General features: G+C 35.6%; 1 protein-coding gene across 8 annotated transcripts in view; it reads right to left on the minus strand.

The window, feature by feature from the left end:
- Positions 1 to 1,697: 1,697 nt before the first annotated feature.
- The window catches only part of SLC38A9 (solute carrier family 38 member 9), a 108,101-nt gene continuing 88,304 nt past the window's right edge, over positions 1,698 to 21,494 (minus strand). For 7 of the 8 annotated variants that reach the window (XM_082382355.1, XM_082382356.1, XM_082382361.1 and 4 more), the window contains exons 11-15: positions 21,181 to 21,287; positions 10,987 to 11,100; positions 9,245 to 9,393; positions 5,427 to 5,516; positions 1,698 to 4,226 (exon numbers count right to left, since the gene is read on the minus strand). In XM_082382355.1, coding sequence (XP_082238481.1) covers positions 4,061 to 4,226; positions 5,427 to 5,516; positions 9,245 to 9,393; positions 10,987 to 11,100; positions 21,181 to 21,287 — 626 coding nt within the window. In that variant the 3' untranslated portion in view covers positions 1,698 to 4,060. Of the gene's footprint in view, positions 4,227 to 5,426; positions 5,517 to 9,185; positions 9,394 to 10,986; positions 11,101 to 21,180; positions 21,288 to 21,494 lie in introns of all 8 variants that reach the window. The other variant, XR_014241851.1, reaches the window with a different exon arrangement.

Here is a 21,494-nt window from a genome sequence, read left to right on the forward strand (position 1 = left end):
GGCTGCCTTGTGCGCGTTCCATTTTGGACAACAAACTAATGTAACATTCTATTGTTTAGGTGTCAGCTAGATTTGGATTTTCTTTTGGACGTTCGAACTGGGATGAGAAAACAAACCACCACCACATCACCACGACCAGATTCTAAAAAGCAACAGGTCAGTCCTTTGTAAAGAAAACAAGCAGCATCAATATTTTCTGCTCTAATCAATGAGCCCAAACATTTGACGTTTTGAATACAGATAAATAAGTCAAATTTTTGGAGAGAAAATCTTATAGAATCTTTCTGTTTGTACTGCCCAATGTGTTACTGATTATTTCCCCTATTGACCAATTGTACTTTGCTGTCCAAGATTCACAGAAGTGAATCTTGCAGTGTTAAAATGCAAAGAGAACAATAAACAGTATACAGAAGCAGTTAAATATTTCTTATAAAACTTATCCTAGAGAAAATTTGCCAAAGTAAAAGCAATTACACTTTAGAAGATCCCACTTGATGGTGAATGTGTCAAACACCTAAAATTTTGTACAGTTATTAGGAGAAGGCTGAAAATGTGTCCTTGCAGCTTTACCACTCAGCTTTCTTTACCTGCCCTCCCTGAGGATCCCGACTGGAAGGGATCTGTTTCTCTTTGTCTGAAAGTGCCTTGCATTATAGTCAACTGTAGGCGTAGTTCCTTTACTAGACCACAAGTTCCTTTAGGATATGAGTGATGTCTTATACATACTTGCCTCCTCCAAAGTACCGAACATGGCAGTGCTGGGGCTCAGGACAGGCTGCCTCAAGATACGCCACAGTGGCACAGTGATTATTTTGAATTAAAGTTACTTGAGAAACAGCTGGTGGAAACAAAAGACATTAAAAAACACTCTGACTTACCCCTTCCCCAGGAAAGCGAGAAATAAATCTCCCAGGTGAAGGTATCCTCCCTATACCAGGAGGCTACAAAGCGTCCTTATCACCCGAGTTAGGGAACTCAAGGCTTAAAAAGCTGTACTATAAACAAATGTTGTTACTTCTTCATCAGTTTGCTCCCTAGCATAAGTTAAATCTTCACAAATCTTTCTTTGTCTAAAAATGATATATGAACAGCTTGCTTTGGTCACTTCGGGGGTCCCATTTCTATGAGAATTCTACACGTGCAAATTAAATTGTTTTGTTTTGCTTCTTTCTCCCGTTAATATGTCTTGGGTCAATTTAATTATTAGACCAGCCAAAAGAACTCAAGAGGGATGGGGGGAAATTTCCCCCTCCCTGATAGTAGTTATTCAATTATTTATGGAAATGAGTAAGTCAAAATACAGATAAAAAAATTCTCCTAATGAACTCCAAGTAGAAACCAAAAACTCTTCTGCCTCTACATTTAGTGGCTGTATTGTATTTGCAAAATATATTTAGTGTAAATGAAGTGAATATTTCCCTCTAACACAGTCCCTTTTTGTGGGTAAGTTTATTCTTTATTCCAATACATTTTTTGGGTGTGATGATGAAACTGATTTTGGATGATCATCCATAGGTGTCAAATGTCAAAGCATATTTCTTTGCCCTTTCTGGCAATAGTATTAGCATACCACATATTCATCCAGAGCCTTTCCAAGGAAGAGCTCTCTAAACAAGCTATTTTAAATTTTATAACGTCCTCAGTTATGTGTTAAATAAGCTAAATTCAAAGAAACTAAGATTAACCACATCAGAGCAAAAAGTGAAAGAAATTTAATTAGAAAATTCAAAGAGATGACAGCAGAGAAAGTCTAAAATTAATTGTAATATGATCAGAATGAGATCTCATCTCATCATTCTAATTTGTGAGCCAGGACACATGTACACAAAGAGTCTTCTGACCAAGCTAATTAATAGGCCAAAGGAGCTGGTTTTGTGAAGAAAAACCTAAGGAGGCAAAGTCATTCAGCATTCAGCATAAGTCTAACATAGGATTTTGGAAATTCTAAATCAGCAAGTCTCTTAAAGAAAACAAAAAGCAAATACCACGTTTCTTTTTAGTTTAATCAATAATGCATTCATTTTCATATTCACTTTGATATTAAATGTGCAAAAATATACCAAATCACTTTTCTATGTGTTAAAACATTCAAGTATATCATTGAAAAAAGGCAATGCAACTTTGTCTCTGAAGTTTTTAAAGACAAGGGAGGCAACTAGAGATAAACAAGGATTAAGCCTGGAAGATCTCTCAAGGTCTGGCTTTTGATTCCTATGTCTCTAACTGAACAAAACTCTCAAATCATAAAGATGCAGAGGCACAGAGACACATTTTCTCCACGCCTTATACTCCTGTTCTAAGAGAGGTTAACACAGGGATCCAGACACGTAATGCAGAATTTTCTAATTACCTAACTTCTACCAGCAGTTTCTGCTAACAACAACAACAAAAAACTTCAGAGAGACTGTCTCCCTCAATAAACGTAACTAAGTTCAAGTACATATTAAGGTTTGTAGAGATGAAATGACATAACTTGAAGATTGACTTTAAAATGTTTCAGTGGAAGAGAAAAAAAGGGGGATAGGTGAGCAATGCGGCAAAGTCTTATAATTACTAAATGTAGGGGATGGGTATGGGGGGATTTATCATATTATTTTTTTCTACTTTTGTGTATGCTTGAGAATTTTCATAATGAGACTTTTTAAAAAAGAGCTTTAGACAGTATAGTTCATCAGTATAGGTATGGGTCTATGGACTAGATAGAAAGCTCTGCTAAAAGGAAGAACGGCTGGTCTTGAATCTGGGGCTCTTTACCAGGTTTAAAAAACCATTTCACCTGTCTTTCTCAAAGGAAGGAAAATAACACAAATCTACACATTATCTTGGGATGTGTATTAACACAATACACTGTTTAATGGTATCATAAAATTAGAGAAATCTAACTTTTCCAGCTGAACATGGAGGCTATATTACATGAAAGACATGGATTTAGATTTTGGTTTAGTTTTTAGTTTGAAAGAAAAAGAGGAGAGTGCCAATCAAAGAATTCAGATTCCCTAATCCTTTTCTCAGATCCAAGTAGTTTTTCTTTTGGGGATTTAACCTCTACCCTGACAGTTACAGAAGTAAGTTGAGGGGGGTCTCCTTCTGGAGGTCATACTTTGAACAAAAGTAATCCTTTCCTGTGTTGAAGAAATCACTTTCACCCCCAGCAGAGAATACACTTTTAAGGAGGCCTCACTCTTTCTGGCCCCTCTCTATTCCCTTAACGCCTCATATATCCCTCTCTTCCATGCTTCCTATATTCTTCCTCACTGGTCCTGACATCACATCCTATGCAATCCTCAGGGGTCCAAAAAGCCAAAGAGCCCCCTGGGTCTATGAGGACAATCATACTTGTTCCTATGCAAAATATGGCTTGGGGAACTGGAACTGGATTAGAAACAAAAGAGGAGTCAGATAGCAACAAACTCTCTCCTAGTTCCTTTATTTTACATAAGTTTCATGACCATGGGGCCTGTGCTGACATTGCTTTTTTTTTTTTTTTCCCTTCTTTCTTTTTTAAAACAGAGATTAAGGGCTCACGTAAGAATTCACTCTACTAACACTGATGTCATGGACACTTCTTTTTTAAAATGAGGTATTTGGTTTACTGTCCAAAACAATAAAGGTTTGGGCAAACTGCAGAAATGATATAGCAAGTAATTAAATAAAAGTGAATCACTGAAACATAAAACAGAAATGGGATCTGGCAATATAGTTGTTCTGACACTCTGAGAATCATTATTGTAGCCAGAATAAACCCACCCACCCTACATCTCTAAAAGCAAAACCCAGCATGATTTTTCCTAGGGGCATACGTTTCTACTCAGAAAAGACAAGTGAGAATGAAGAGATGAGTGAATACGAAAAAGGTAAAGAGATTAAGACCACTCTTACTGCCCTTTTCCCCATTCTAACAAGAATTACTTATTAATGGACCACTATTTCCCTTGGTTTCAAATTACCTTAGGAAAACATTAATAATTACGGCAACAACAGCATTTACAAGTGAGTTTATGTGGGACTGTTGTCAGAGTTCAAAACACCATGAAAGATCTGGAGAAGACAGTTGACTATTTCACATAAAAAACTGAACAATTAGGTTAGCCAGGCCCAAAATAATGATGAAAATGTGAAAGATTAACTTAGGCCATGTTAGACGCTCTTCTTGGTACAGGGAAATTATATAGATGAGAGATGGATATATGAATACAAAGGCCAGGCCACATGCTGCTCCTGAATATCTGCAAAATAAAAGCTTTTGGGTTAATATTCATCCTGCGTTTTTCTGATTTACAATTATGGTAAATATAGTACAATTTAAATCCTCCTCAGTCTGATATTACAATAAAATTGTTTTTGATTCATTTGTTGTTGACATAAAGCATTTGAGTTTAAAACTTATTTTACTTGCTAAGTTAATATAAAATATTATTTCCTGTTCATCTTTATAGCATCTGCTTGACAAAGAGTTTTTTATTCATCTCTCAAATCTCCCTAGTTCCTCTGTATCTCAGTGATTATGGCTACTTCCTCAGAAACATCTGGAGATAGGCTTCCTACCTTTGATCTTTTATAAACTAATTATAAATTCTGAGTTGCTGAAGGACTGCTAGCATCTGCTTAAGACTGAGAGTGCCTCCTTGGCATTCAGCATAATTATCAAAGATAGTAACAAAAATACCTAAACACATGACAGAGGAACCCATACTTTCTTCTCTCCTTCCCTATACTTAGTTTTCTTGAAAACAGGTTAATGAGAACTTGTAAATCCATTATATTCAATAAGCATCAGGCTAAAAGTCTCCCCTTTTGTTTCTTGCTACTTTCTTAGGTAAGGGTCTTCCAAAAAGTGACTCAGTCCTGCTCTCTACAGGTCAAGGAAATCAGATTATTCTAAATTTCAGTTTTCCATGAGAATCTGAGGTCACAAATATATTCCCAATCTACTCAACCTATCACAATGTATTTGGAGAAAGGATATTAAGGAAAGAGCCATCTGGGATCTAAACTCTTACTTTATGACTACAATTGACACTGAAATAGGTTCTTGAGTAGAAAGGGATTAAGAAAGTTAGGACATAGCCTTGACATATTAGAGACATTTGAGGTACCCCAAGAAGTTATATATTATATATTAAAAACAACTTTATTTTGGATAAAGAAAAAGGAATACAGTGGAAAATTATGAGAAAAAGAAAAAGAGAAGGGGAGAGGTACATAAGGCTAAGGGATAATGGGACTTCTAGAGTCAGGAATAAGCAGAAATGGAAGATAACGAGCACCTTAACTGATATCAGGGAACTACATTTGAATGTTACCAGTTTTAAATACTCACAGGAATTTTATACAATTATATCAAAACAACAACTACAACAACAACAGGAAAAGCATAAAAATAAAGACCAATATATGAAGGGGCAAAGTTCCCTTACAGGCAGTACCTTATGATTCCTCCTATGTTTGGGTAGAAACAGGCCATGAGCACGCCAGCTCCCACAATAACTAGATTAAGAATCAACACGTGGAAAATGCTAAAAGTTGAGAAGAGAGTTTGGAGGAAGAAAAAATATAAAAACAGGCAAATTATAACAATTAATATGAGAATAAAATTCATTATTATCATCTTTAAAATGAGAATGTCTTAAACTTGACAATAAAATTACAGCATAAATAGAAGGCAACAATAGTACTCAATACTGGTGATGGGACAGTGATACTGGCCCTTTTGTGCAATTATATAAATAGGTTAAATTTTGTAGGAGCAAACTGGTAGTGTGTATCAGGGTTCACATTCTTTGACACATAATTCCATTTGGGTGGAAAATCATAAGAAAATAATTGAAAAAGCTATTAACATAAAGATATTTGTGAAAAGACAGAAGCATCCTAGATATATGGCAGGGTAACAATTTACTTGATGGAATATATTAAAAAACATTAAAAATAAGTAATCACTGTTACCTAGATGGTAAAAATCCATCTAGGCAACTTGAGGAAAAGTTAGTTAGATTTTTACTACACAAGAAAGTCTGAAAACACTTGAAAAAATATCAGAAGGAAATACACTGAAACGGGTGTAGTGACTGTGTTATAATTTGGGATTTGGGGTAATTTTTCTTTGTTTCTATATTTAACAAATTTTATGTTTTACAATATTGCTTTGTAAAGTGTTTACTTTTATAATTAGAAAAATAAATTTTATTAAGGGGTAAGGCAAAATGGGCAGGTTTTTATTTTTCAGATTTAGTCATTTAAAGCTATTCAGTATTTACCATGAATAGAATATCTGCTAAATAACTTGAACTAGATGTTAACAATTCAAGGTTTGGGAATCACTTCTGGACACAAATAAACATAATGTAGATGGAATACGATGCTCAAGAAATAACTCCATTTCCCCCAAAAATGATCCTTAAAAGCCAAATTTACACATCAAAGCAACATTTTGAGCCCAAGTTATCAGAGGTTAATTAATCCTAGGTGTAGATTACAGAAAGAATTAAAAATAAGGAAAATTATTTACACAAATAAGTGGTTAGTCATCCACCTTGATGAATTACAAAGATATTCAGGCTTCCAGATCTTACTATTTATCCAGAAACTCCAACCTTAAAATTGTTTCAGAGCTTTGAGAGAGACATTGGTTGGACCTTTGTTATTTCTATATTGTAAAAGGAATCAACTTTGTGTATTTTCCAAAGTAGTGGTTCTCAAAGTGTAACCACGAACCCCAGGGAAGTTCCTAATTCCCTTTCAGGAAGCCCTGAGGTAAAAATTATTTTCCAATCAGACAAAACATTACTTGCTTTGCAAAAGCATTGGTGGGTAAACTGCTGCCCCCTTAGCATGGATAAAGGCAGCTGCACCTGTCTGTATTCTATACTGTATTCTTTACTGCCAAACACTCTCAAAAAAAAAAAAAAAGTTTTATTAAAAATTGTCCTTGATAAAGGAGTAAAAATTATGTTTTATTAAATCTCATACTTTGAACATACATCTTTTTAGTATTCTGTATGATCAAATAGGAAGTATATAATAAAGCACATCTGCTGCATACTGAAGTAAAAAGGTTGTCTTGGGGAAAAGTACTTGTGCAACTGAGCTGGGGGACAACCCCGCCGTTTTATCCGAAGACCGCTATTTTTACTTGAAAGGCAGACAAACTATGGTTCTTCAGACTTGGGTATTTGACAGACGTTTTCTTGAAAATGAATGATATGATCTTGTAATTTCAAGGAAAGCAACTGGTAGTTTGTGTTGCCAATGATAACATTTGAGCTTTCGAGTAAAAACTAGAATTTTGGAGAGCTTGTATTTGCCACCATGAGAGCTCGACAGTTTTCCAATAAATATCTAAAGACTTTTGATATTAATGAATGTGGGTTTTGAAGTGTGCATAATGAAATGTGTCAACATTTGGAAGATCTACAGAACTCACCGAACCAATATTTTCCAAAGGACTAACCCTGATGTTATAAAATCATGCATGGGTAAAAGATCCGAAGTGTAAGATAGACCAATGGATTTTAATGTAACTGAGTTTCAGATTCAACTAACTTTTAAAAAACTACCACTTGTCAAGGTATGGCATAATATCAAAGAAGAATATCCACAATGATCTGAAAAGGCTATTAAAAGTACTCCTTCTTGTTCCAACTATGTGTCTATGGGAGGGTGTATTTTCTTCATATATTTAAACAAAAATTACACTTTACAACAGAATGAATGCAGAAGAAGCTAGGAGAATCCAGTAATCTACTAGCAAATCAGACATTAAATCAGTTTTAATGTCATTAATCAGTTTTGAAATGTAAAAGAAAAGTTTTTTGAAAATCATTATTTTTCAAAAATGTTATTTATGTTAACAAGTAATGGTTTTATTATTGCTTTTTAAATAAATTAATAAACATTTTAAAAATTCTGTTCTAATTTTTCATATGTTAAATATTGATGGATATAACCCACATAAGCTAAAGTTCCTGGGGGTCCTCAAACCTTAAAGATGTAAAGGGGTCCTGAAATCAAAAAGTATGCTCCAAAGTATGCAGTCTGTAGAGTACTTGTAACTGTAGGATAAATGATAATATGTTCTTGGTGGCAGGGGAAGAAAAGTAATGTGAACACAAAAGGGAATTCCAGACTTTTTCCAAGAAGAAAAAACATTCTAACAGCCAACATTACGCAAAATAATGGCAGAAAACAGGAATAAGGCATTTACCTAGAATGTTTTTCATCTATTACTTCTTCGTATTTATTTTATTTTGGTGAATGTAAATATAGCAGGGTGTATAAACACAATAGGAATAATATTTACTGAAATCCAATGTGAAAACTGTAGCTGCTGCTATTGTCAATGCTAGAAGCCTGGTAACTCTTGATTTCTGCTTTTAAAAGCTTTTGTGTTTTTAAACCTACATATTTATAACTAATTATTTATTAAATGAGGGGAAAGACTGCATTAGTTCACTTCAAATAAACTGGTTAAGACCACTTGTTTAGCTGGTTACTGTAAATGTAATTTTGTTCAAATTTTATCCAAAAGTTTTCCTCATTTAAGATCATTTATTCCCAATAAAATAGGTCAGGGTTAGGTACTTTTTACTAGAATGAATCTATAATAAAACTTAATTAAGAGTAGGAGTTAACCAGGGGTCCACAAGGAAGTTTCAGGGAAACCTGAAGCAGCATATAGAAACTTCTCTTGGATGAGGGTGACTAGCTTTGAACAGATTTTCAAAAGGACTCACAACTCCTCCATTACCAATAAGAGATTAAAAATTACAGCAGTAGTTACAGAAGCAAATAAGAAATTAAACTTGTTATGTATCTCACCTTCAATCCTAAACAATGATCATTTATGTAAAAATGCATGAATGTAAAATATACAAGTAAATATCAATAACCAATAATTAAAAGAGTTGCTTCTCATTAGCCATACAGGTCCTACATACTATTAACTTCTTGGCAAAGAGTAGATTAATGGCGACTAAATCATAAGATAAATATAACTGGTATCAGAGCTAACATAAATACACTGGAAGGAATTAACTTTAAATCATTCTGGACAAGGGAGAGGCTTCTATTTTTAAAGCTCTTCTGGGACAAGAACACCAATGATCTATCCTTGGTGTTAGGCAAATTTTTCACTGTTCATTAGGCAAATTTTTATAGCAAAAGGATCAGTCACATTTTAAACTGACCTGTTTGCACAGTCATTTGTTGCTTGGCACATCTTGCTGGTCAAGAGAAGAGCCCTTACCTAGGATAAACGTCACCGAAGATATGGCCCAACAGCTGGACACGAGCCAAGTAGCCTAGGAGTGGATATACAGTCATCATCTGGAACAGCAGGAATATCCTTGCAATGAAGGACAGGATGTCACTGCTAGGGAAGTTGTCTAAAAAATTCTAATCCAAGAAAGATAATATGTTACAAATCAAATTCAGTATATACAAATTTATAAAATGGAATTTTTTCGCTTCGTTTGAACATGGGTGCCACTCAAATTGTGGTTTGTGGACGGGCGTCCATCCACAAACTGTTTGTTAACTATTATTCTTCAATGAGCTAAGTACAGAAATTGAAAGTAAGTGTTTGGAAACTTAAAGACATTTGACATTAGAATAAAAATGTGGCATTTTACAAAAGTATCAGTCTGCAAATGATTTGATATTGAAACAACAACAACAAAGAAGACCTTGTCCACCACTGATAGTCTGAGAAGTACTGCTCTATAAGGTTCAAGCATAAAGTTGTTTGAATAAATTTAAATAGCTAATTCAATGCTACTTCATCCTTAATAGTTCTCTTGCTTTTCCTCCTCTGAAACACTGTAGCACTTTCAAAGTAAGATTACAGAATAAGGTGAGAGTGTATCTATCACCTACTATCATTATTATGTACAGTCTATCAATAAATAGAAAAGAATTTATTTCTCCTTCCTTTCATGATTCTTTTCTCCATTTTCGTTAGGCATCTAAGAAAAAAAAAGCTAATCACTCAGATTTTTTTTTCCTTGCAAATACAAATACCACAGATATTCTCATTCCCAAGGGAGTGGGCTTTATATGGGATTGTTCACATCAGGGGAATTTTCAGCAAACATTTGGCTGCCAAGCCAAAGAACTTCTGGAATCAAGGAAATCAAGAGAACATTTCAAGCTATCATAACAGCAATAACTCAAACCTATTTATCTTATAAAGATGAGAACATTATTACCACTATTATGCTGAAATAATCTTTATAATTCATCTGTAATAAATCATATTATATACTCAACTACACTCTATTAGAGGAATTTCTTCTGCCTAGAAAGAAAATCACCTGTGCATGCTATTTCTTGTGAGAAATTCTTCAGTTACATAAAACTAGAGAGTACACTATTCCCAGGTTTATGACAGGCCAAAGCAAAGAAAATATTATTTATGGCAACCTTTTAGCAAAAGAATGCTTCTTTTATTCTTTCTGTCTCTCCCTCTGTCTTTTTAACAGTCAAATAGTCTTTCTTTGCTTTGATACTTGACACATAGTACCAAAATGGGTGTCAAACCTATTATTATGGACTGATGAACTAAGACACCAGTTTATTCAAGACATTTCCAGATCTGGACTTTGGAAAATAAGGGAATTGAATATAGTCTCTATGGAGGGTTTATAAATTCAAGACTACTACTAGTACAATTCCCCCCCCACACAAAAATACTATGCATATAATAGGAATCATTTATTTGAGTACCACAAGGTGCCAGCATGCAGTAGGTCTTCTCAGAGAGTCCATCTAAAAATCTATGGAGTATCTATTATAATATTTGATGGAAGAGGAAACCGAAGCTCACAAAGGAGGGGGAAGGTGCTTTAATTCCCACATGCACGGTAAATAGTAGAGATTGTATTCAAACTCAGGCCTGTCTGGTATTATATTTTGCTACTGTATCACACTGCTTGCTCTGCAGATATGAAGGTGTAAACAATCACACAGAGAGGGTACACAGTGCCTTACCTGCTCTATACAATCTTTGGATAATGGTGGTGAAGGAAATGAAACAAAAACCAGGACTCCAATATAGAGATAAGTTAATGTCACCAGCATATAAGCAATGGACAAGTCCCTCACCTGTAAAGAGAGAATAAAATTTCCACAACGTTGAATAAATTTTTAGTAAGTAAGTATACCTGAATAGGCTAAATAATAAGACTGACAAATAAACATAAGATTTATCTTTTTGCTCTGTGTGTCTGTGTATACCTCCTGGGTATCCAGTTTGTTCAGAGAAAGTAGTTAAAACAAGATTCATGTACTTTACAATTAGTCTGACAACTTTTAAAAAACTATTCTGGAGTATGTAGAATAAGCTACCTGTTGGCAGACTTAGAAAGTTAACATAAATGGTGATTTAACATGACTGAAATTCTGACTTAATTTCAAAATGTAATTCATTTGCCAAAATATAAAATATTTAACTAAAATAATAAAGCTAAGGGACAACAAGAAATCAAGAATAGGCTACTTTCTGTATGACTTATGGAATTAAAAATTTTTTTTCTTTTAGTGAATTAACTTGTTAAATCATCAAAGCATGCCTAGACCAAAAGAGACTGGTATATATTAAAATATATTTAATAAAGAAGGAAAGCTAAAGCAGACAATAAGCAGGTATTAAAGACATGCTTAATAAACCTAAACAGTAAACAAAAGGAAATCAAAAGGCAGCTGTTCAAACAGCTGCACAATGTTATGATTGGAACCAGTAAACAAATGCAGAACATTAAATAAAGTGGATTGCTTTCTTCCACTGCTGTTCCCACCCTCCCAACCATCCCCATGCAAAGTAAAAAGCTCCAAGATATTTAATGAAGCCAGCTGTCAGATCCAAACAGAACAGATCCCACAGCTTATAAATCTGGTCTCCATCACCACTAAAGTTATGGCCAAATAATTCAGCACAACTAAATTATGGCTATAAGCCTATTCACTTTTCATTTTAAACACACATTACTTTGAAAGCTAAGAAAACAGGTAAGAAAAAAAATTATATACAATTTTGCTTTAGTTTGATACCACAGTAAGAAAACTGGACATTTGGTATTAGAGAACACTTCTGATTTTTGGGAAAACGTTCCTCCTTAAATGGGCTAAAGCAACAGTAGAGAGTTATAAACTTAAATGTTGATAAATTCACTTAAAAAGCAAGTAACTAACTATGAGAAATCCAAAGTTAGGTCTAAGATGACAATCAGCTTGAAAACAAAACAGGGATTTCAAACCCTAAATTAGACAGTGGATAGGCTATGGAACTACAGGAACCTGGATTATGGAGATTGCTTCCAGCCTTTTCAGAGTTTCTAATTGTGTAGGGTTGAAGAAGGAGAGGCTGACCAAACCTCCAGGGAAGTTCCAAAGTCTTTCCTCTAGTTCTTGAAGCTCTAGGGCCCATCTCAGGCTAGACTTCAGCCACCCCTTGGGTTGCCTGTTGGTCTTGTGTAGTATAAACAGAAATGAACCAGGCAACTCTTATTTTCATATCAAAGGGTAGTAGTCTCCCATTATGACGTTTGAAAGTCATTCTACCCTCAACCTACTCAACGTCACTCAAGAACAAAGAAGTTTTGCAAAACGCAAAATCTTGGAAGGCCAAGAAGGCTGTGTCAGAGAGAGCTATATATAAAAAAGGACAGCTACCATTTCATGGAGTCTTTAGCCAGTACACCACGTGATCAACACATTATTTGGGGCAGGTTTCCTGCAAAGATGTGTACCTTAGCAAACTTTGGGGAAAATCTGATGAAGATAAAAAGGCAAAGATGCAAGGGCTTCCTGATAAGATAGTTTCCCCCTTCTGCTTCCCTGTTCTTATAGCACTGCACACATATCTGAAATATAGCATCTACTACCCTATATTGTAATTGTCATTAATTTTTATTATAAAAGAATCTATATATATGATATGAGGATATCAACTGGAAAGAAAATGTTCTCTGACACCCAAAAAGTAGTCAAGGTTAATAGTTCTTCTATCATGCTGGTATTTTAATTTTTCCACATCTAAGTTGGTCCATACTACTAGACTATGAGACCCCTGAGGACAAGGACTGTGTCTTCTTCATCTTTGTATCCCCAATCCCCAGGACAATACCTGGTACATAGTAGGAACTCAGTAAATGTAGGTAAAAATAATCATGCTGTCTACAATTATTAAGTGCTTCTAGGTACTAGGCTCTGTGCAAAGCACAGTACATATATTATCTCACTTAATGTAGGTACAATCCTTTTCTTCATTTTATAGATAAGTAAATTAGTGCAGCTAGGTTACAACACTTTTCTTCTTTTTTTTTTGGTGGCGTTGGGTGTTCGTTGCCGCACGCGGGCTTTCTCTAGTTGAGGTGAGCGGGGGCTACTCTTCACTGCAGTGCGTGGGCTTCTCACTGCGGTGGCTTCTCTTGTTGTGGAGCACGGGCTCCAGTAGTTGTGGTGCACATGTGGGATCCTCCCGGACCAGGGCTTGAGCCCGTGTCCCCTGCATTGGCAGGCGGATTCTTAACCAATGCGCCACCAGGGAAGTCCCTACAACATTTTTCATGGTTACACAGTGAACAGTTGGTGAAGTCAATATTCAAACCAAAGACTTTCTGGCTCCAAATTGCATGCCCTTAGCTACTACAATGGAGAGCTAACCAGTTTCTAATACATTTGTGTCATAGTTAATAAACAATAGTAAAGAAAAAGGTGAAAGAGAGGTAACAAGTTTTGAGTAACAAATGATACAATAAAGCACACATATAGATGCAAGAGAAATACTATAATCAGAAAAGTTCTATTTCACAGTAGTATAAATGTACATTCAGTAGAACTAGGTCAAGAGTTACACATCTGGGGACTTACCTGGTGGCGCAGTGGTTAAGAATCCGCCTGCCAATGCAGGGGACACGGGTTCGAGCCCTGGTCTGGGAAGGTTCCACATGCCACGGAGCAACTAAGCCTGTGTGCCACAACTACTGAGCCTGCGCTCTAGAGCCGGTGCTCCGCAAGAGAAGCCACCACAAGGAGAAGCCCGTGCACCACAATGAAGAGTATCTCCTGCTCACCACAACTAGAGAAAGCCCACGCATAGCAATGAAGACCAACACAGTCAAAAATAAACAAATAAATAAATTTATATATTAAAAAAAGAGTTACATATCCGTTTTCATCTGAAAATACTCTAAGGAACAGAAATGATATTTTAATATAAAAAGCAGCTGAGGTTTAGCACAATTCTGGGAAACATGCCACCTATGAAGAGCATGCACACATGTGGGCTTTGCTATTCTCTGGCTTGAACGCAAGCCATCACTATTCTAGGCCTCTTAAAAGCCTGTTTAATGGAAAATGGTGGAAAAAAACCATCTTTTAGAAAATGAGGCTCAAAGTAAAAAAATATTTAAAAACAGGCAAAAGTGACCATATGAACTGGTAATGTGTCAAGAATCCTACACATTAATAAGGTAACTTATTCTGCCTCACAAATAAGCAGTGGCTAGCAGGGCTGGCAGTAGAGAACTAATGACAGGAAGAATGACAACTGGGACACAAGTGGGTCTGGGAGCACATTCTGTTTCTCAAATACGTTTTATAATCTATCTGTTCCACGTACTGTTCATAGTGAAAATACTATCCAGTGGAGCATTTACTAAGAAAATGACAGACCTACCCCAAACATTTACATAAAAACTTCTGCTGATGTATATAGTTAAGTAAACTACACAGATTCATAAGAAGCAAGAAGTGAATAATAAATTAAGATATAAGGCATCTCAAATAGTTTTTAAAGAAGTAAGCAGGGCATAAAACTAAACAAAGATAGGCAAAACAAAACAAAAAAAGCACGATATAGGTTCTGATTCAAACATGATGAGGAAATTCCAACAAGATGAGGAAATACCATATCCAGGATGGTTATAAAGAATATATATTCTGATGATAAGAAATGAGTTGGATGATCTTCAACTCTACAACTTTTTTTTGGTAAGGTATGCCTTGCTAAAAATAGAAATTATATCTCATTTAGTTATACATATAAAAAATTATGTTTGGTGGAAAAAAACCCATGAAATTAAGTCAAATTTGGAAAACCTGGAAGATCTGAGCACTACACCTGTTTAGGCGCCTCACTGTTCTCCTTCACAAATGTCTTTAGATCCACGTCCAACTATAGTCTATATAGAAGAGAATGAGGCCTTTTTTATTCTTATATCTTCTTTTCTATTTTCAAGCTTTTTTTTTTTACTGATCTGTGAATGACTAACTCAACATCAACATTAAGAATTCAGAGTTTCTGACAAACTTCATATTTTCTGACTTAAATCTCAAGAAAATATTGTATCATGATATTAACAAAACATCTGTGAGTCAAATTACTTACTGAAACCTGATTAAAAGTACAATCATTAAATAAATCAAATGACAAAGTTTTTCTCAGAATATAGTATCCATTTAGCTTAATTTATGCAATATATAAGTATAGTCAAAAGCAGAGTGTTTATATTTACAAGTATTTAAAATGTTTAGAATTTTGCTGGCACACAGTGCTTCATAAATATTAGCTTTATCACTAGTAATTATTAATATTTTAAGAAGTTAACATGAAGTATAATTGATTTTTTGAAAGCTGGGCCACATTTCATATACTAGTTTCAATCAATTAAGACAGTAAGAAGACATCATCCATTTCAACTTTTATTTTTAAGCCTTTAAAAAAATATTTTCCACAAGTGACAAAAGTTGAGTTACATTTCATTAGCTGAACCTCACATACTAGTTCTACAAAATGCTAGTCCCAAAACTCAACAGAAACAAGAACTCATTTTATGGTATTTACATATGGAATACGGATTTCAAGGCCCGTTGAGTGTTTCTGTAGGAAAGGCAGGCAGGACTCTTCCTATGTCCTTCGGGAACTATGAACAGGAACATTCATCTCTCTACCCAGTCCGGAGCTTCTCACACTGAGGAATGCACATCTTCAGGTAAACTGGTGTAACTTTCCAGCAAAGCTCTTCCTCTTAAGAATTTCCAGGAGCAAAGCTAAGTACGGACAGTCCTCTCTTTTCATGGTACTATGAGACTGTGAAGGCGCCTGGACACCTTTTTTGAGGAAGATGCCTTCGCAGCTGCAGCACAGCTGGGGTCGGTCTGCTCCTGCTCCTGCCTCACCGCTGTTTGCTCTCACCCAGGAACAGGTCAGTCAGGAAGCTGCGCTGCAGCAAAGGCTTGCAGATACTGGGAAGACCCCTTTAACACCTCACCAAGGGAGAATTACTCCATCCATCCACAACATAAAATCTCTGGAGAAGGGATGTGCTGACTCGATCAGAGGCACAAAGGAAAAAAATCTAAAAGCGAAAGGACCAGTTCAGACGCCAACCAAGACTCTGGGAGTCACTACAAGAAAAACTCTTAGAGATGAAGGTTCTAAGACTCTAAGATTTTTCAAAGTTGGTTCCAGATGAAGATCTGTAAGTGATTCATTGACTTGTACAGTCTTTCAGAGATTGTTAAGCAGATTACTTCCACCAGTATTGAGCAGTTGAAGTCACCATTGCAGATGCTTATATCAACTATTTTAATAGATTAATGGTTGTTAAAAAAAATGACCATGCAGTGCGATCATAATAATCAACGGGAAAAATTATGATTGTTCCATGATGCTTCCTCTTTCTCACGGTATAATTGTAAGAGCAAACTTCTTTTCTATGCTTTGGTGAACTGTCATATTCCTTTCTTCTAAGTTTTCATCAGCTTCCAACATTTCATTTTTTGTGCTTTCAATGTTGTGAAGTATCGCTAAGAATTCCTTCAATGTGAAGTTTTTTTTTTTTTTTAATAGATTTATTTATTTATTTATTTATTTATGGCTGTGTTGGGTCTTCGTTTCTGTGCGAGGGCTTTCTCTAGTTGTGGCAGGCGGGGGCCACTCTTCATCGCGGTGCGCAGGCCTCTTACTATCGCGGCCTCTCTTGTTGCGGAGCACAGGCTCCAGACGCGCAGGCTCAGTAGTTGTGGCTCACGGGCCCAGTTGCTCCGCGGCATGTGGTATCTTCCCAGACCGGGGCTCGAACCCGTGTCCCCTGCATTGGCAGGCAGATTCTCAACCACTGCGCCACCAGGGAAGCCCCAATGTGAAGTTTTTTGATAGCGTTATTTCCTCTGGGACATCTTCATCCTTTTCATCACAACCACTTTCCTCATTCATGTTGGTAAGTTCACCTTCCCTAAGTTCCTCTGGCTGCATACCTAGAGTCTCTCGAATGGCAGCAGTGTCAACATTTCCACAGTCAAATATGTTTGATTCAAATTTCATTTCCAGCATTATTACTTTTTGTTTCATTTCTGCACTTTTGTGTTTGTTTGCCAATTTCCTCGATTCTCCATTTTTGTAAAATATAATGTGGGTTTACCACCTGGTGACAAGGAGGCAACTGAACTATCTGCTTTGTCCTCTGGGTGTAACGTGAATAATAGATGGGCAGTGACCAACCTCTGACAGATTTTGAAAGAAGTGGTGTGACTGAATAACTAATCATGCTGTGCATCTGTAATTTATGGAGTGATTTATGAACTGAAGGGCTAGCAGTTACTACTTTATGCAAGTACTCATAGTTCAAATCCTGTGGCAACCTAAATTTGAACCATGTGGTTAGGGTGTACTGACATAATTTAACTAAGCCATAGTAACTGAAATTCATGCATATGGGAGCTGTGCAAAGTGAAGTCTGCCTGTAATTTAACTCATTATTTTCAGACTGTTTTCTAGTAAGACAAACTAATTATGAGCACAATAAAAATATGCATGAGTGTTTAAGATAAAACATGAGAGTTCACTGAAATTGTGTTCTTCACCCCTAGATACCCAGGGTATACAAGGTGTTCTTCTCTGTCATTAAGGGGACTTTGGTGGTAAAGTTTGAGAAACACAGCCTTATGGATAGAATGACCCAATATACATGAGAATCCAACTTCACAAAATGTGTTTCTGTGGTACTTGGCCTAAGCTGGCATAGTTGATAAGGATAGATAGGTGACTTGGCTGACACCAAGGTATACACTGTTAATGACATACACTATTTCCTGTAAAGATAAAATAGATATTTTCCACGTATCTCTAAACTTCCTAAACTTGTGGTAGGCAGCTTAGTTCAAGTGGCAATGAGTCAGGAAATTTGTGAAGGAGAGGAATTTAAGAGTAAAGGCCATAAAGTATATCCTCAATTTTCCCTCTACACCCCAAAGTTCCAAATGATTATTTAGGATAAGTAACATTTTCTTCCTATTCCCTCAAAAGATTTAAAACTGTTTATGACAAAAATACAATAAGACTAAACATTTCCAAAATAAAAACCCTATCTAAAGTGTGAGGGATACAGGGAAAGATAAAAGCTCTAAAAATACATTTGCCTAAGAAAAGTTACAGAAAAAGATAAGAGGACTTAATACTTTAAGTTTTCTAAAAGTCAAAGCAAAAATAGAAACAAGAATAGTTATATGACCCTTATTGTCAAACAATGAGTTTATTAAGAGAAACTTTTTCCTAGCCTTGAACACAGAAAATTTTCTCTCCACAGTCTTTGTATAAAGGATGTTGAGCAATTTAACAAAGACTATCCCAATTACAGTTCTTAATAAACAGTGAAGCAACATTCTGCATATGGCTTTCTTGTATTTCCCTGAAACCTTGGTAAAAAGCCACTTTTAACATTAAAATCTAGTGCAGTGATGAGAGAAGAGAGAAAGAAATAACTGATGTGGTTCAGTTATATATTTTTCTGAGACTCTAACATTAATATCATAGGAAGAAATCTTGGAGAAGACTTAATATGTTCTCATTGCAAAGCAAATTTAAAGGCACTAGAAAAAATCTGCGGGATACTCTCTCCTGTTAACAGAAAGATCCACAGTTTGTAAACGTCAGGAAAGCAAGGGTAAGAGAGGTAGAAAAGCTAAAAACTTCTAGCCCCTACTAAACACCAGGTCATGTTAAACGCTTTTCCTATTTTATAATATTTGATTATGATTAAAAACTTGAGAGGTAGGTATCAAATTAGGCTACTTTTATATACAAAGAAAATGAAATTTGAAGATCACCAAGTTAGGAAGTTGGGAAAAATCAAGATTTACTCAATTTCAACACCACTCACAGGTAATATGCCAGTTGTATGTAACCAGGTAACAATAAAGATGAAAATGGAAGAGCTTGACTTATATTCTTGCCCTAACTTGAGACCTAACTTCCTTCTACTTAGAAAGGCCCTCATAATGACTCTGCCAAACATTACTTGAAGACTTCTCAGAATCCCCAGGCACAGTGAACTCTTCTTTCATTTGTATTTCAGTAACAATTGTATAGACTCCTATTAGAACTTCATCATTTTTGTTTACATGGTTAGAAGCTATCAAATTGAATTCAAATTGTACAAATAAGGCCACAGGTAACTGGTTAAATTTTGCTTCCTTTGGGTTTAGTTTGCTCTTCTTTTTTCCAGTGTCTCAACATAGAAGGTTAGGTTATTGATTTGAGATATTCTTTTCTAATGTAGGTGCTTACAGCTATAAATTTCCCTCTAAACATTGTTTTAGCTGCATGCCATATATTTCAGTATGTTGTGTCTTCATTTTCAGTAATCTCAAAGTACTTTTCTAATTTTTCTTGTGATTTCTTTCTTGACTCATTAGTTATTTAGGAGTATGCTGTTTAATTTCCACATATTTGTCAATTTCCCAAATTTCTTTCTGTTATTGATTTCTAACTTCACTGTGGTCAAAGAACATACTTGGTATGATTGCAGTCCTTCCAAATTTATTGACTTGTTCAGTGACTCAGCATATGGTCTATCTTGATAAATGTTTCATGTGCATTTGAAAAGAATGTGCATTCTACTGTTGTTTGAGAGAAGACTTTTATAAATGTCAATTAGATCAAGTAGGTTGATAATGTTTTTCATGTTTTCTATATCCTTACTTATTTTCTATTTGTTCTATCAATTATTAAGGGAGGGGTGATGAAATCTCTAATTATAATTGTGGATTTGTTTACTTCTTGCAGTTTTGACAGTTGCTGTTTCATTTACTTGGAAACTCAGTCACTTGGTGCATACATGTTTAGGATTATTATGTCTTCTTGATGAATTGATCCTTAAAGATCATCATATAATGTTCTTCGTTATCTCTGGCAGTACTCCTTGTTCTGAAGTCTACTTTGATATTAAAACAGCCTCTCTTGGGGCTTCCCTCATGGCGCAGTGGTTAAGAATCCGCCTGCCAATGCAGCGGACATGGGTTTGATCCCCGGTCGGGGAAGACCCCACATGCTGTGGAGCAATTAAGCTGGTGCACCACACTACTGAGCCTTTGCTCTAGAGCCCATGAGCCAAAACTACGGAAGCCCGTGCGCCTAGAGCCTGTGCTCTGCAACAAGAGAAGCTGCCGCAGTGAGAAGCCCACGCATCACAACAAAGAGTAGCCCCCGCTCACCACAACTAGAGAAAGCCAGTGCGCAGCAATGAAGACCCAACACAGCCAAAAATAAACAAATACATAACAAACAAACAAACAAAAAAAACCCCAGCCTCTCCACCTTTCTTATGTTTAGTGTCTGCATGGTATATTTTTAAAGTAAATTTCTTGTAGACAGCACATAATTACGTTTTGTTTTTTAATCAGACTGACAATCTCTGTCTTTTAGTTGTAGTCTTTAGACCATTTTTAATGTAATTATCTATACTACTCAGTTTGAATCTATTATCTTTCTGTTTGTTATCTATTTGTCCCATATATTCTCGTTTCCTTTTTCCTGTTTTCTTTTAGATTACTTGGGTATTTTTAAAGATCTTATCACCACTATTTGCTATTATCTGTACATCTTTTTTTTTTTTTTTAGTGACTGCTCTACAGTAAACTATGGCCCATGGGTGAAATCTAGACCACTGTCTGTTTTTGTAAATAAAATTTTCTTGCAACACAGTCACCACCCACTTGTTTACATATTATCGTTACTTTCATGCTACAGTAGCAGAGCTGGGTCATTGTAACCACATGGCCCACAAGGCCTAAAATATTTACCACCTGAACCTTTACAGAAAAGTTTGCAGACCACTGTTTTGTAGTTTAAATTTAAAAATTAATATCTGGTAACAAAAGTCAATTCCTCAGGTAATTACTCACATTGTTTTCTTGGTTCTTGTTGTTCTTCAAGAGGGTGATAATACAATTATGAATAAAGAAAGCAAGGGTAAGCACCCCAGTCAGCTGTGGAAACTGAAATCTTATCTCTAGGAGAAAAAGAGGGGGAAAAAAACACATTAAAACTGACAGTTGGAAAATGAATATTAGTAGCTGAAAGTTGATTACTAAAAATCAGTTGTCTCTGTTTTGTCCAGGGAATAAGAATATTAAAATGTCTTTACAAAGTTCCTCAAGGCTAACATTATACTAACAAATACTTGAAAAGGGAGAGAAAAGGAATCAAGAAATGACTA

This window comes from Balaenoptera borealis (genome assembly GCF_965194805.1).
Source record: "Balaenoptera borealis genome assembly, chromosome: 2".
Lineage (NCBI taxonomy): Eukaryota > Metazoa > Chordata > Mammalia > Artiodactyla > Balaenopteridae > Balaenoptera > Balaenoptera borealis.